This window comes from Gadus chalcogrammus, chromosome 9, assembly GCF_026213295.1.
Source record: "Gadus chalcogrammus isolate NIFS_2021 chromosome 9, NIFS_Gcha_1.0, whole genome shotgun sequence".
NCBI lineage: Eukaryota > Metazoa > Chordata > Actinopteri > Gadiformes > Gadidae > Gadus > Gadus chalcogrammus.
In genome coordinates, this window is record NC_079420.1 from 15,089,463 (window position 1) to 15,103,154 (window position 13,692).

Genomic DNA, 13,692 nt, shown 5'->3' on the forward strand with positions numbered 1-13,692 from the left:
TCTGTGACGTCACGCTGTCCTCGGTCCATAAATCCCTGGTAATCAATGTCAAAGGAAATACTGTCTCATTGAAGTGAAAATATGGAATGAATAAACAGTAAAGCAACGTTAAATGGTAAAGAACTATAAATATATTATATTGATCTATTTATTAAAAAAAAATCTGCTCAAACGTATGGTTTGAATGGCCTACATAGACATAATGCCTTTCACTGCACTAGTGCAGTGAGAAGTGGATGCGCGTTTTATCAGTGACATGTCCCAGCATGCGTCAGATCCCCCTACCCCTTGTAGGGTTGCAGAACTTGCAGTAGTTGTGTATACGGGGCCATGTGCCATATGTGTTTTTCGTCCTTTCAGAAGAGGCCAGGTAGTCCATTTACGTAACCACAGGCAAAAATATGTCCCTTCGAAATAACAACAAGCTCCTATCTGGTGCCCCCTTCATCCTTCATATCATGTTTAAAGTCATTCCCATTCGATCAATTCTTAATTGGTTCGGTAAGCCAACATTTTGTTCACAATCGACCGGTAATGACCCTTTCAAGTTCAAAACATCCCAATTCAACTATACATGTGCATTTGCTGAAGAAAATACGTGTGGTTGCGTCGGCAAACTAATCGTGCGCGCATTATTCCTTGCTTGAAGGGGACTTTTGATTGACTCAATAATGGGGGATGATTATCTTTGTTTTATTGCGAGATATGGCGCCCCCTGTCGGCAAAGAGTAAGCCTACTTTACTTTTAGGAGTGCTGTTCACGTGCGGGTTTTATACTTACCAACCTTGACAAATCCTTTTTAACCTTCGGAATAGTGGACGACAGCGTTTTATCCCCATTGACTTCCATTATTATAGCTGAGCACCTCTTGCAACAGTGATCATTTGAAATTGACCCAGTGACGTCATCTTCTTAAACTATAACAAAAATGTCCACATTACATGGGCTGTCCTGGGCCCACCCAGTTATAGTTCCCTGGGGTACTGTGAAGCGGAAATGGGATTTATTGAACAATTACAGCTCATTTGCATAATCGTATTATTTACACTTAGATCTTAAAACAATCAAAACAAAAATATTACCATAAGGTCGCGCAGTAGAATGAGTTTGTGGCCCAAATGATGGGTCATTTGGGTTTACTTGTAACTTTTTTTGATAGATATGTATTTCTTCCATATTAAATAATAATATTGCAAATATTTATAATATAATAATGATAATTACGCCAAATCGGCGGAAGAGTAATAGCAAGAAAGAGAAGACACAAGAATAAAATAGTGTGGGTTGCTTTGCAACCACAATAATAAGAAATGGAAACAACATCGTCTTTGAGCCTTCATACAGCCAGTTAAAACTTGTCAAACTAAAATACCATACCAGTTAGCGACGCCGACACTGCACGTCTACCATTCTACCAGGAGGAGGAGCGCTGTGATCACAAGTTGCTTCCCACTGGCTCGCTCAAGTGGTTTCTCGCTGTTAAGAAGTAGCTTATTTAAAGGTTTGAATGGCAAAATGCTCGTTAATTTGCTATTGTGGGGTTAAGAAATGTATTAATTTAATTAGCCGGCACAATGTTTTGTGTTTGCACTGTAACAATGTGTAAAATTATATTCAGTTTATATTTATCACATGCCCCTCTTATTATCATTCTATGTCAGCCTAAAGGAATATTGTTTTTCAGAAAGGACCAGTTTATGAGTTGTATTTTTAGTTTTGCCATGCAGTGAGGTCTGCCCTGCGGACTTCCACCCCAGACCCCCCAATGATGTGCAGTCGCGCATGCGTGTGTGTTCGATCCAGATGAATACACACACACACACACACACACACACACACACACACACACACACACACACCCACCCACCCACCCACCCACCCACACACACACACACACACTCACACACACACACACACACACACACACACACACACACACAGACACACACACACACACACACACACACACACACACACACACACACACACACACACACACACACACACACACACACACACACGTGTCGGCAAGTGTGTTTTTGTCTCCAATATCAAACCACAGGTAGTGCCCTTGAGTCTCCATCAAATATTTGCTGTCAATATTTAGGTTCTTTACTCTTCTTCTCTCCCTAACAGAACATCAATCTCAGTGTCCATTCTCCTGAGGTGTCAGGAGAACAGACACTCCTCCTCCAGCTCAACACATTTGTTCAAAATTGAATTATTGCAATTCAACGTAGGTTCAAATAAAATATTAATATATTTCAGTTGTTCATATTTCCAGACAGCCCCTCAGTACACTGATTTTTGTTTTCCAGACCAGGTGTAGCCCATCTACCCTTCTTTCCTCTTAAAAAGCCACCAGATTATCCTTATGATATTAAATGTTGACATTGTTGCAAGAATCCATGTTGAGAAACAAACAATGGTGCGTTGATCGATAGCATCCCCTGTAGGGAAAAAGAGGCTAGGTGGGCAGCAGGCTTTACTTAATGCGCGTGCGTGCTTGTGGTATTTCAAATCTAAAGAATGAAAGTTTTAGGTCGAAATTTATGTACATTTATTTTACCTCTATTGGTTTTCCGATGGTCTGTTTTTTGCAGGCACTAGTCTTCATAAAATAAATTCTAATGTGTAAATGGCAGTAACTCTGCCAATTCAAGATATTCAGACCGGTTTGTATTTGGTCTCTCAGCACACCATCCTGTATTGTATTTAATACTTTATTTGTGATTAACCCTCTTACATAAAAATAATCAACTGCCTTTAAACTATTAGAGGGCACTGTAAAACGAGGAACTCATGCTACAACTGATTTATTCCTATTCTTTTCTCCATCCAGTTGAATAAGATGACAATGGAGTTCAACATTGTCCCATTTATGCTGAATCCAACAAAACCTCTACTTAAGAAAAAAATATATTCCTGTGCTCCACAGACCAGCGTCTTCCACAAGCATCTCAGAAAAGCAGGAAATATTTTGTACAAATCCAGCTCTTTAAGAAGCAGGTCTATGCCCAAGTGGTCTTAGATTATGCTTCTGGAAAATCATTACATACCCCTCCTCCACCACTACACTTCTATTGCCAGTGCCCACAACCTCGCGAGAAAATCCATATGTGCCATAAAGCCAAGCCTGTTCAAGGAAAAACACTAAATGCATTATCGAATCATTCCAAATGAAATAATCTCATGAGATATATGAAATCTGCATGAAGAACCCCATACCAAAGTCAGAAAAAACTTGGCACCAAAGGGTTTGTGCAAGTATGCTTAGAATAGGCCATCTAAAGTCTTGATTTGAGAACACAAAATAGGCCTTTGTGATTAAATGTGTCAAATGAATGCACACGCAAAAAACACAAAGCTGTGGACGTGTATATTGTTTGGCTGTCCATGCTAATGCAGCAGCGCAAACAGCAGAGAGTACATGGGGGGTTCTTCAGATCCCCCAGCCCTCCTAAGCAGGCTTGGAGAAATAGCTGTGCCAAATGTCTTTGGCACTAAACACATTCCTCCTAAACGTGTTACTTCTGTGTCACACATTTTACACATACTCTCATCTTCAATGTCATGATTAATTAATTTATCACACATCAACACAAGGTTTATTCTATATTATTACCATGCCTAGATGTAAATCGGTACTGTGCAAATGGATTGCCAATCTACCTGCATTACTTTGATTTATTTGATCAAGTCAATTGGAACTACATTCAATACACCCATTTCTAACATTCCAAATGATGTGCGGAATTTTGTCATGGTGCGTCAAATACGATGGCAAGTTTTTGAACAAACCACCATTGCAATAGCAAACATCAAGGATTATGCCATTTTCTGGATTATATTGACTGGACCGTTGCCAAGACAACAGCAATTAGTAGAGGCTGGGTTACCATGCAGAGTGGGTATGTTTCCGTAGCAACCACAGCCCGGCAAAAAGGCTCTAGGGTTATCTGATACAAAGAACACAAGTGTTACAACGTATATTGTATGCTTTAATACGCTGTACAAACCATAATGGAGGTTATTTCAGTGTTTCTGTGTTATGGATGTTGAAATTGGTAGTGGTCCACGGAATGCCCTCTAGGGCAGTGAACTGATATTCAGAATCCGGTTCCCTCGCTGGCTTAAAAAAGAAAAATCTAACCCATTTCAAACTAGTCATTATTTTAGAGTGGTTTAAAATTTCAATTTTCCATTCCAGCTTAGTGGTTCCCATTAGGTATGCAATTGAAAATGCTAAAAAGTGTTGGCCTCATTTTTTCAGAGGATTTGAGAGGCACTCAATCAATGGCACCTTTGACGAACATTCGGTTTGGTCAACCTATTCAGCACATTGAATAGGTAACAGTAGGTATGCAATTGAAAATACAAGCATTCACTTCATTTTGCTGAGGTTCAGATAAGTGATCAATGGCACATCCAAGAGAATAAAGATGTCGTGTATCAACGTTGAGTCCAATTGGTTTGAGAGGGCCAGTCAGGTAAGTCATGTCCCACTGCGGGTCATCTTATCTGCGCCGGCTTGGTGGGTGGGCCCGACCACTAACTGATTAACACAGCCCGCTGTCACCTTGGTTACGCAAACACTAACCTGCCGATCATCGTGACCTAAAGGGAGCTTATGCGCTAGGGTCAGACACACACTCATTGGCCATGAGCACTCATTAACCAACAGTTGCACGCGCGTGTGTGCACACACACAAACAACCCGCTGGACATATGAATAAACATTTATTGTCCTTGTTTGCCTGAAAACCCATTTCACTTCCTGCCCTGTCCGCTGCTTAGATCCCTCTTCTCCTCTTCCATCCCACGCTATCCGATTCTCTCTATCCTCCCATCGAGAGCCGTCTGTATTCTAATACGGCCTATTTGCTTTCTTTCACTCGCTCATAAAAACACACACACACACACACACACACACACACACACACACGCGCTGCTGGTGGACCGTATGTAACCAGAGGCTACCTGGACAGTTAATCCCCTCACATCTGCTCTCCACCCCAACCTGACCCCTGACATCTGCCTCCAGGTCCCAGCCGGAGGCCCCCCCCCGCGCCCCTCAGACCCCCGTCTGCTCACCAGACTTTGCACATGAATGGTCTTTTACAACATAACGCTGTTTGGATTCCCGGGAGATTCGCCTTTCCAGGCATTTAGGAAAAGCATCGCGTTGGTTATGCAATATATACTCCTATTACAAAGAACTAACACACAAGCACCCTTATTGAACAAACACAAAATAGTTAGATAATATAAGATCGATCACTTTATTGCGATAAAATATTTACATAAAGAAATATATATAAAAAAAAACAGACTTAAAATGTCATTTAAAATCCCTGCAAATGTCTTGGATGGGAAGACGGTGGCCCCCGCCATTAGCCTAACCTCTCATTAGGGGCTTCCCTCCCCGCGGAGCTCTGCGCTGTGCGGGGGGGCTGATGGAGAGGCGGCCGCTGTTCTGGCGGGATGGAGGGGGGGGCCGCCGTACAATGATGCCCCCCACCGAGGGGCTGATTGAAGGTGTAGTCATCGCCAGCGCGGGTCCACAGGTGTGATTGCATGTCTCTCACACAATCTCACACACACACACACACACAGACACAGACACACACGCGCGCACACACACACACACACACATCTCTCGCTCAGCCTCACACACAGACATGCCTCATGTGGAAGTTGACCACGTATTCCGTGTTGGTGCGCTGCACCGAGATGGCGAAGGGTTCAAAGGGGTGGAAGGTGAAGGCCACCAGGCGCCGCACGGCGTGGTTGACGGGCCGACCCAGGAGACCAGCCTGGATCTTGAACTTCAGCAGGCCCGAGTCCCGCGCATAGAACCTGGGGACAAGAGGGCGAGAGGCGCGCGGTTGGAGGACTCAATTGACACTGATCTGGAGAGGGTTGGTAGGTGGGTGGGTGGGAGGGTCTGGGCGAGGGCAGGCGGGGCAGCCCGGTACCTGATGGGGAGGGAGGGAGGGAGGGTGGTTGCATAAGCCGGGTACCTGATAAGGTGGGAGGGTGGGTGTTAGGGAGCGAGCGTGCGTGGGTGGGAGGCTCTGGGCGTGGGTGCATGCATGCGGCAGCCTGGTACCTGATGGGGTGGTCCCCGCAGGTCTTGGGCCTCTCCATCACCGAGACCCACTTGTCGTCGTAGCTGAAGAGCGACAGGTCCAGGTAGGGGCTGCTGCTGTACGACTGAGCACTGATGGGCAGCTGGCCCAGCAGCCGCCGCACCGCCTCCGTGTGCCCGCCGTACTTGGCGTTCACTATGGTGTCCTTGAACCTGGGAGGGGGAGACGTGGTCACTAGGTGGACCACCACGACGCCGTGGATGGAGGAGGAGAACCTTAGCATGTTCAATAAGCTCTGCTGAACCCAGAGGGTTCTAACAATAACCATCAGAGAAAATCAGTAAGTAATGCATCATCAGAAGCAACGGTTGCACAATGGGTTCCCTCCCGAGGCAACCCCGGTCGGAGGCCGAGCTCCGGTTTACATCGTGATGTGCAGCCGGGGGAACACCTCCAGTTCCTCTGGGTTCAGGCTGGGGGAGATCCAGTTCCCAGCAAACACCGCAGAACACTGTTGTGCCGCCAGCGACAACCAAAACCCACATGGCTGAGGTCAAACCCGGAGAAAATGAAGTCATGGTAATGAGTGGAACCCCCAGAGTACCCGGCGCTCCTCTGACCTTCTCTGGACCTGTCGGGCGTAGTTGTTGGAGGAGGCCGAGCAGGGGAACTGCACGGCCTGGCTGTGGAGCGTGGCGTTGCGGAACAGGTCGCAGAAGTTCTCAAACAGCTCCAGCAGCTGGTCCGAGGTGTTCTCGAAGACGGCCAGCACCTCGGTGGACACCATGTTGTACACCACGAAGAACGACGGCTGGGGGAAGGGGGGGAGACTAGCTGTCAGTCAATGGTTCGCTCTTCAAACAGTGCTTCTGACTGCAGGACAGCACCGTGTGTGTGTTGGTTGGAGTAAGGTTAGGGATGGTGGGATAGAACCGGGATCAGCACCGTGTGGTGGCCTTCATGGGTTCCCTGGGCTTCCCAGCACCCTGCCTTTTGAAGGCCGTTCCCTCAGCCCTTTTTGCTTTTTCATGGCCGATTTCCACGTCTTTTAAAAAAATCCTCCCGGAAACCGATATTTGGAGCTAGTGTTAATTTCCAGTAAATTACTAAATAAAATACAGGCCAAACAAGGAAAGATTGACCCATAGTCACCGATAAATTAGGCTCTGTTTTATTCAAAACGCAACAGTCACAAATATGAAGTAAAAATAATAAACATGAAAAAACTATTTTTTACAAATATCAGCCGGGCCAATAATTGGTCGACCTCACGGTGGTATCACCCACGCTACCTCCCTCTTTTAAAAACACGCACATTTCTCTATTTACTATTCTACAAGTAATTGGTTTGGTTTTTGCTACATCATACACATTTCCATAACAAAATGTACCAATGTTCAATTTCTAAATATTATGACGATAAGCCATTTATTAAAAAATGATCTTACGTTTCCCTTCTGACCCGGCCATTATATGAAACATTTGGATATTGAACGCATAACACAGGAGAAGTCCCAACACAATCCAGTGTCACCTAATGTCTGCTTATCTCTGGTCATTGCTGGCGCGTGCTCTCCTACCTGTGAGGGGTCGGTGACTCGAAGCGTGACCACGTCTTCGCTGGTGTATTTGATGAAGAGGTGGTGCTCATCCAGCAGCTGCATCTTCCACATGCGCAACCTCCGCAGCTGGTCAAAGAACTGGAAGAACCTGGGAAAAGCATGATGGAGAACATTACCAGAGCTCTATCAGCAGGTGAACACATGATGGAGAACATTACCACCGCACCACCAGCAGGTGAACACATGATGGAGAACATTACCAGAGCTCCACCAGAAGGTGAACACATGAGACCATTACCATAGCACCACCAGCAGGTGAACACATGAGGAGACCATTACAATAGCACCACCTGTGCCGTTGTATTTGGTTGCACCTTATGTGCAACCAAATACTGACCCTTCTTATGGAATTGGTAGATCTGTTATTTTTACTTAAATAATGACTTGAAAAAGAAATTATAGAAATTATCATTCACAAACCTGGGGTTTGTGAATGATGGTGATAAACACAGAATGTTGTTTTTCCTCCTAAATCCATTATTGAATATTTAATTCAAGTCATAATCTAGGTAAAAACAACAAATATCTACTGATAGCTTAAGAAATATTTTTTGGTTGAACATAATAAAGAAATTATAAACACCAATAAACAATGAAGATAAAGCAACCTGAAATCAAAATCACTCAGGGCTCCTGTAACCTGCAATTATTTACCAAACGTAATCAGAAAAATTATCAAAAGATGAATCAACAATTCAAATTGTTGACATGTTTCCCTGTCATGTTGTTTCCCATGGCCTTTGAGATTCATATTATTGACCCTCTTATAGTAAGCTCACAAACGTTGTGTTTAGCCTCTGAGGGTGTAAGGTGACAGTGAGGAGCAGAGAGAGTGGGTGGGGCAGAGAGGGGAGCAGAAAGAGTGGGAGGGGCAGAGAGGGGAGCAGAGAGAGTGGGAGGGGCAGAGAGGGGAGCAGAGAGAGTGGGAGGGGCAGAGAGGGGAGCAGAGAGAGTGGGAGGGGCAGAGAGGGGAGCAGAGAGAGTGGGAGGGGCAGAGAGGGGAGCAGAGAGAGTGGGAGGGGCAGAGAGTGGAGCAGAGAGAGTGGGAGGGGCAGAGAGTGGAGCAGATAGTGGGAGGGGCAGAGAGGGGAGCAGAGAGAGTGGGAGGGGCAGAGAGAGAGTGGGAGGGGCAGAGAGAGAGTGGGAGGGGCAGAGAGAGGAGCAGAGAGAGGAGCAGAGAGAGTGGGAGGGGCAGAGAGTGGAGCAGATAGTGGGAGGGGCAGAGAGGGGAGCAGAGAGAGTGGTAGGGGCAGAGAGAGGAGCAGAGAGAGAGTGGGAGGAGCAGAGAGAGGGGGAGGGGCAGAGAGAGGGGGAGGAGCAGAGAGAGGGGGAGGGGCAGAGAGAGGGGGAGGGGCAGAGAGAGGGGGAGGGGCAGAGAGAGAGTGGGAGGGGCAGAGAGAGGAGCAGAGAGAGTGGGAGGGGCAGAGAGAGGAGCAGAGAGAGTGGGAGGAGCAGAGAGAGGAGCAGAGAGAGTGGGAGGGGCAGAGAGAGTGGGAGGGGCAGAGAGGGGAGCAGAGAGAGTGGGAGGGGCAGAGAGAGGAGCAGAGAGAGGAGCAGAGAGAGTGGGAGGGGCAGAGAGAGGAGCAGAGAGAGGAGCAGAGAGAGTGGGAGGGGCAGAGAGAGGAGCAGAGAGAGTGGGAGGGGCAGAGAGAGGAGCAGAGAGAGTGGGAGGGGCAGAGAGGGGAGCAGAGAGAGTGGGAGGAGCAGAGAGAGTGGGAGGAGCAGAGAGAGTGGGAGGAGCAGAGAGAGTGGGAGGAGCAGAGAGGGGCAGCACGCACCTCCTCTTGGCCATGGCGCTTCCGTCCTGCTCGGCCCGCCGCCACAGGTACACCAGCAGGCGGTGCTTCAGAGAGTTGATGGTCTTGTCGGTGTAGAGGCGGGGGAAGCCCGGCTGCCCCTCCGCCTGCGTCTCCATGGAGACGGCCGACAGCGTCAACAGGTCGTCCTCGTAGCAGAAGCGTCCGATGGTCCTCACGTCCAGGAAGGTCCCCTCGGCCGTCACCTGGGGGGGCCACCACACACACATGAGCCTCTGTGGCCTGCAGCACACATTAACCACTGTAGGCCTTTCTACACTGCCAAGCGGGTGGGGTCGTGATTTGGTTCGTTGGATTAAGCGGGGCTGCGCACGGAGCGTAGACCTCTTACGAATAATTTGCTACTCTGAGTGAAGGCTATAAACACGATTTGATCCCGGCGAAAGCCTGGTAAGGAAAGCTCCTCTGCTGCTTTCTCGGAGATTGCGCCATCTTTCACCGTCTTCGTCAAATGCGACTGTTAGAACAACTCCTGTTGATGTCACTGCGTTGTTTCTGTTGTAGAGACAACGTAGGGCTGCTCGATAATGGACAGAATCATAATCACGATTATTTTGGTCAATATTGAAATTGCGCTTATTCAAACGATTATTTTTGAGTTTGAAAAACATGATGTATTTATTCAGCATGTCTCTCCCAAAAGCACTTAGTAACTAAGAACTTTGAAATTTCGCCTTATACATACACGAATGGTCAAAAATTTCAAATTTAAATTAATGTACAGATATGATTCCAGCTGTTCTGCACTTTCTATAAAACATTTGATGAAAAATAAATAAAAAATGTGATTAATCGCCCAGCCCTAATCCAACGACGCTACCCATATCGCGCCCCTGATACGTGATGCCGTCCAATCAAGGTAATGAAAATGAAACCCCAAATATGTGTAGGTTTCGAGACGGGAATTGGGCTGCGAAATCAAGCCGGTATATTACCTCAGTCATTGTAAACGAGCAGACCATGCCAGGAAAAAGGCGGCTATAAGATGGGCAAACGATTTGTGGCCCGCAGCACATAGACACTCTGTACAGAGCTTTGAACACCACACATGACCCTCTATGACTGATTGAACCTGTGTGCGTGTGTGCGTGCCAGTCCACCTGGAAGACGTGGATGGTCTGCTGCTGCACAGAGAGCACAGCCAGGATGTTCCTGTAGAGGTAGAGGCCCTGGTTGTGCGACAGGATGATCTTGTCACACTTGAAGGAGCGCGTGTCACACAGGCGGCCCGTGTGCAGGTCGATGATGTGCAGGGAGTAGTCCTCCAGGGGGGAGCGCGGGTTGGGCGTCACCGACTCGTTGTTGCGGTACACCTGGCCAGGGGAGGAGGGGACGGTTTAAGTGGCACTCCTCACCACCACGGCCCTGGGGACAAGGGGCCGATGATGGTCCCTGACTCCCAGACCAGCACTGCTGGGTTTGGCAGTCAACGGTAAAAAAAGGACCAGTATCTTTACTGTGTCTTTACTGAGCAGTAAAGACACATCCTGCCCTGTAGGGAGCACTTTGTGTAGACCAGTAAAGACACATCCTGCCCTGTAGAGGAAATCCCCAACTAAACTTTTGGAATAAATGCACGATTGCATGCGTTGATTACGACTAACATGCAACAAAACCTTTTTGTTGCGTTTTTTTTTTTTTTTAAACGCCACATACAAACCAAACTAACTTCAAAGTAAAAGCACCCCTAACTCATCATCCCTTCCTCCTCCACAGCCCGCAGAGACCGCCCTGGTTGGACGAGCGGAGACCGGGGAGACGACGAAGGGCGAGTGTGGAGTGTGGAGCGGAGAGAGCTGCTGCGCTACCTCAAAGAAGTACGGGGGAGGGTCCTCCGGGACGTAGGTGGCCGAGCCCACTATGACGTAGCGGCAGTCGTCGGTGAACAGGCTGCACTCGCGGTTCAGGTGCTCCCCGTTGGACGCCACGTTGGTGACGTGCAGCAGGGAGAAGAAGCGCTCGAAGAGCCGCCCCCGGATGTTGAGGGAGCGCTGGTCGTTGGCCGTGGAGAGGGTCTCCCCCTCCTGGCCCCGGAGCAGGTCCTGGGCCGCCTGGCAGCCCTGGTACTCATAGATCTGTGGACGTTTGGGGAGACAGGGGAGCCTGAGGTTATTCTGTTGGTTCAACTGTTCACAGCCTCTCCGCTTGAAGAGGTTTCACGCTATTGGGGACGTGTTTGTCTTGCAGCAATGGTTCATTTCTCACGTCCTTTGTGAGTAGCAGAGTTAAAGAAGGATTGGGGGCTACATTACAATTGAAACATCATACTTTAGGTTGAAGGAGGTTCTTATTATTTTGCATCCCTTTACCCGACTAATGACTCATTATTGGTGAACATAATGCCAATCAACCTTAGATGAGGCTTCTACATGTATCCTTATTGAGCAAGTTACAAGTACGGACAGGAACAATCAAAGAAAAAATAGTAAGCATCACTCAATTATTTTGTATTTTTTTATTTTGGTTGTAGGAGCAGTAGAGTGCTTTCCACTTCTGCTTAACATACAGTGTGTGTTAGTACCAAGTCATCAACCAGAGTCCAAGAACACAATAAAGTGTATTCAATTGAAGTCAACCCAGGTATCTCCTGGATTTCCATTGGCTTACCTCCAGCGACGTCTGGTCGGAGGAGAAGGCGATGAAGCAGCGTCCGTCGGGAGAGAACTTCCTCAGGAAGCACGGGGGCTTCTCCACGTTGACCACCGTGAAGTTGGGGAACAGGTTCTGGTGGAAGCAGCGCACGCGGTACCAGTGAGCGCCGGCCCGGCCGGAGCTCACCCGCCTCCTCTCCAGGCGGTGGACAACGTTCTGGTTCTGGATCCTCCTGGGCTTCAGCGTGGGGCTGTCATCTTCCATGGCTCGCATCGGATGCAGTGGGAGTGTGTTGGTGCCCTCAGTGACCGGATAGGACTTGTGGTGGTGGTGCCAGATATGGTGACACGGGAGTACTTGCGTCACAAACTATTCTCAGTCATCTTGGGTGTAGGTACTTCTTGCACATAAAACTGCAAGATGCGTGTAGAGATATGAGACAAAGATACTGAACCATTCATAGTCATACATAGCATGATATACTAATGCTAAAGTACAGATTAGTCTGTGATTTGCTTTTCAAAAGCTCAACTACAGCCATCCCTCATGTAATTAACTCACCATCAGTGGGAATGCTTTAAATTCAACTAAGACGCTGGATAACACGTTGCCCCTTGATCTTAAAAGCAAGAAGAGAACTATGTTAATTGCTACATTTGACTCAAATGACCTACCACAAGGTTACAGAAACATAGGCGTCAAGGAACAGAGGCGCGTTGCTCTGTAAACACATTATAATTGCATTGGGAAAACATCAGGCAGCGAGCAGAAGAGAGGCAAGCGCCACATTTACTAAAGTATTTAAAGAAGCGATGGAACGACCAGGACGACAACACTACTATTACATGTTAAACTATAAACTGGTTACTCACTCATTGTTCAAGAAAGTCAACCGTCCAGCTTTTCAAGAAGCATCATACATCCCAGTCTTGGATAACTTTCTGAGCTCTCTATCTAGCTTTGTATTTGAACTTGTGGAGCTTTGCTGTTAAGGTTATTGGCAAATGGTCTCCGTATTAATAGGAACGTTTCAGAAATTAGAAGTTTTTCACGTGTATTCAATCTATCTACATTTCTATAAAACGGCGTGGATATGCCTAATATTATTATAGCTAAAGCTACAGGGCGACGGCATGAAAGCAGGGAAGAAGAGCGTCCAGAACTCGTTGGTACGGAGTTTGGCTGTTGAGGACTTAACGGCAGTAGGAATCAACAGCGTCATCTCAGGATGGAAACCGCGTTGCATCTTTTAAACTTGGACCCGCCATTACAGCTTTTGCCCGTTGCTTGAACACGTTTTCCAAAACTTGGCTCATTGTGTCAAAACTCAACTCACAAGCAAATAAGACACAACACTGAGAAATATACCATTCACATCTATGTCAAATTGAAACTCTGCTATCGAAACCTAACAATCCTCTGTCAAAATGTCACTCTGATGACAAAATTATCAACACTTGTAGCCTATCATGAATACACTTTCAGATCAGCAGCAACACACTACTATACTTTATATAAAACACTGCAGTCTTTCATGTTCAGTGTTTTTATTCACTTCCACAGAAAGG

The 13,692-nt window shown here is 47.1% G+C and overlaps 1 protein-coding gene across 1 annotated transcript; it reads right to left on the reverse strand.

Annotated features, from left to right (window-relative positions):
- Nucleotides 1–5,249: 5,249 nt before the first annotated feature.
- det1 (DET1 partner of COP1 E3 ubiquitin ligase) lies at nt 5,250–13,317 on the reverse strand. Its single transcript, XM_056599438.1, has 10 exons — nt 12,997–13,317; nt 12,686–12,743; nt 12,140–12,537; nt 11,341–11,607; nt 10,633–10,845; nt 9,494–9,717; nt 7,674–7,803; nt 6,714–6,904; nt 6,114–6,305; nt 5,250–5,860 (listed from the first exon to the last, which is right to left on the reverse strand). Exons 3-10 carry the CDS (start codon nt 12,395–12,397, stop codon nt 5,671–5,673), a joined length of 1,665 nt encoding a protein of 554 aa, XP_056455413.1. The 5' UTR covers nt 12,398–12,537; nt 12,686–12,743; nt 12,997–13,317; the 3' UTR covers nt 5,250–5,670.
- Nucleotides 13,318–13,692: the final 375 nt, after the last annotated feature.

Excerpts from the sequence above, each read along its gene's own strand:
- det1 (XM_056599438.1), bottom strand. The coding sequence starts at position 12,397 with ATGCGAGCCATGGAAGATGACAGCCCCACGCTGAAGCCCAGGAGGATC. Across the intron at positions 11,608-12,139 it reads CCGACCAGACGTCGCTGGAG|ATCTATGAGTACCAGGGCTG; the intron begins GTAAGCCAATGG and ends AAACGTCCACAG. Across the intron at positions 6,306-6,713 it reads GCCCGACAGGTCCAGAGAAG|GTTCAAGGACACCATAGTGA; the intron begins GTCAGAGGAGCG and ends TCCCCCTCCCAG.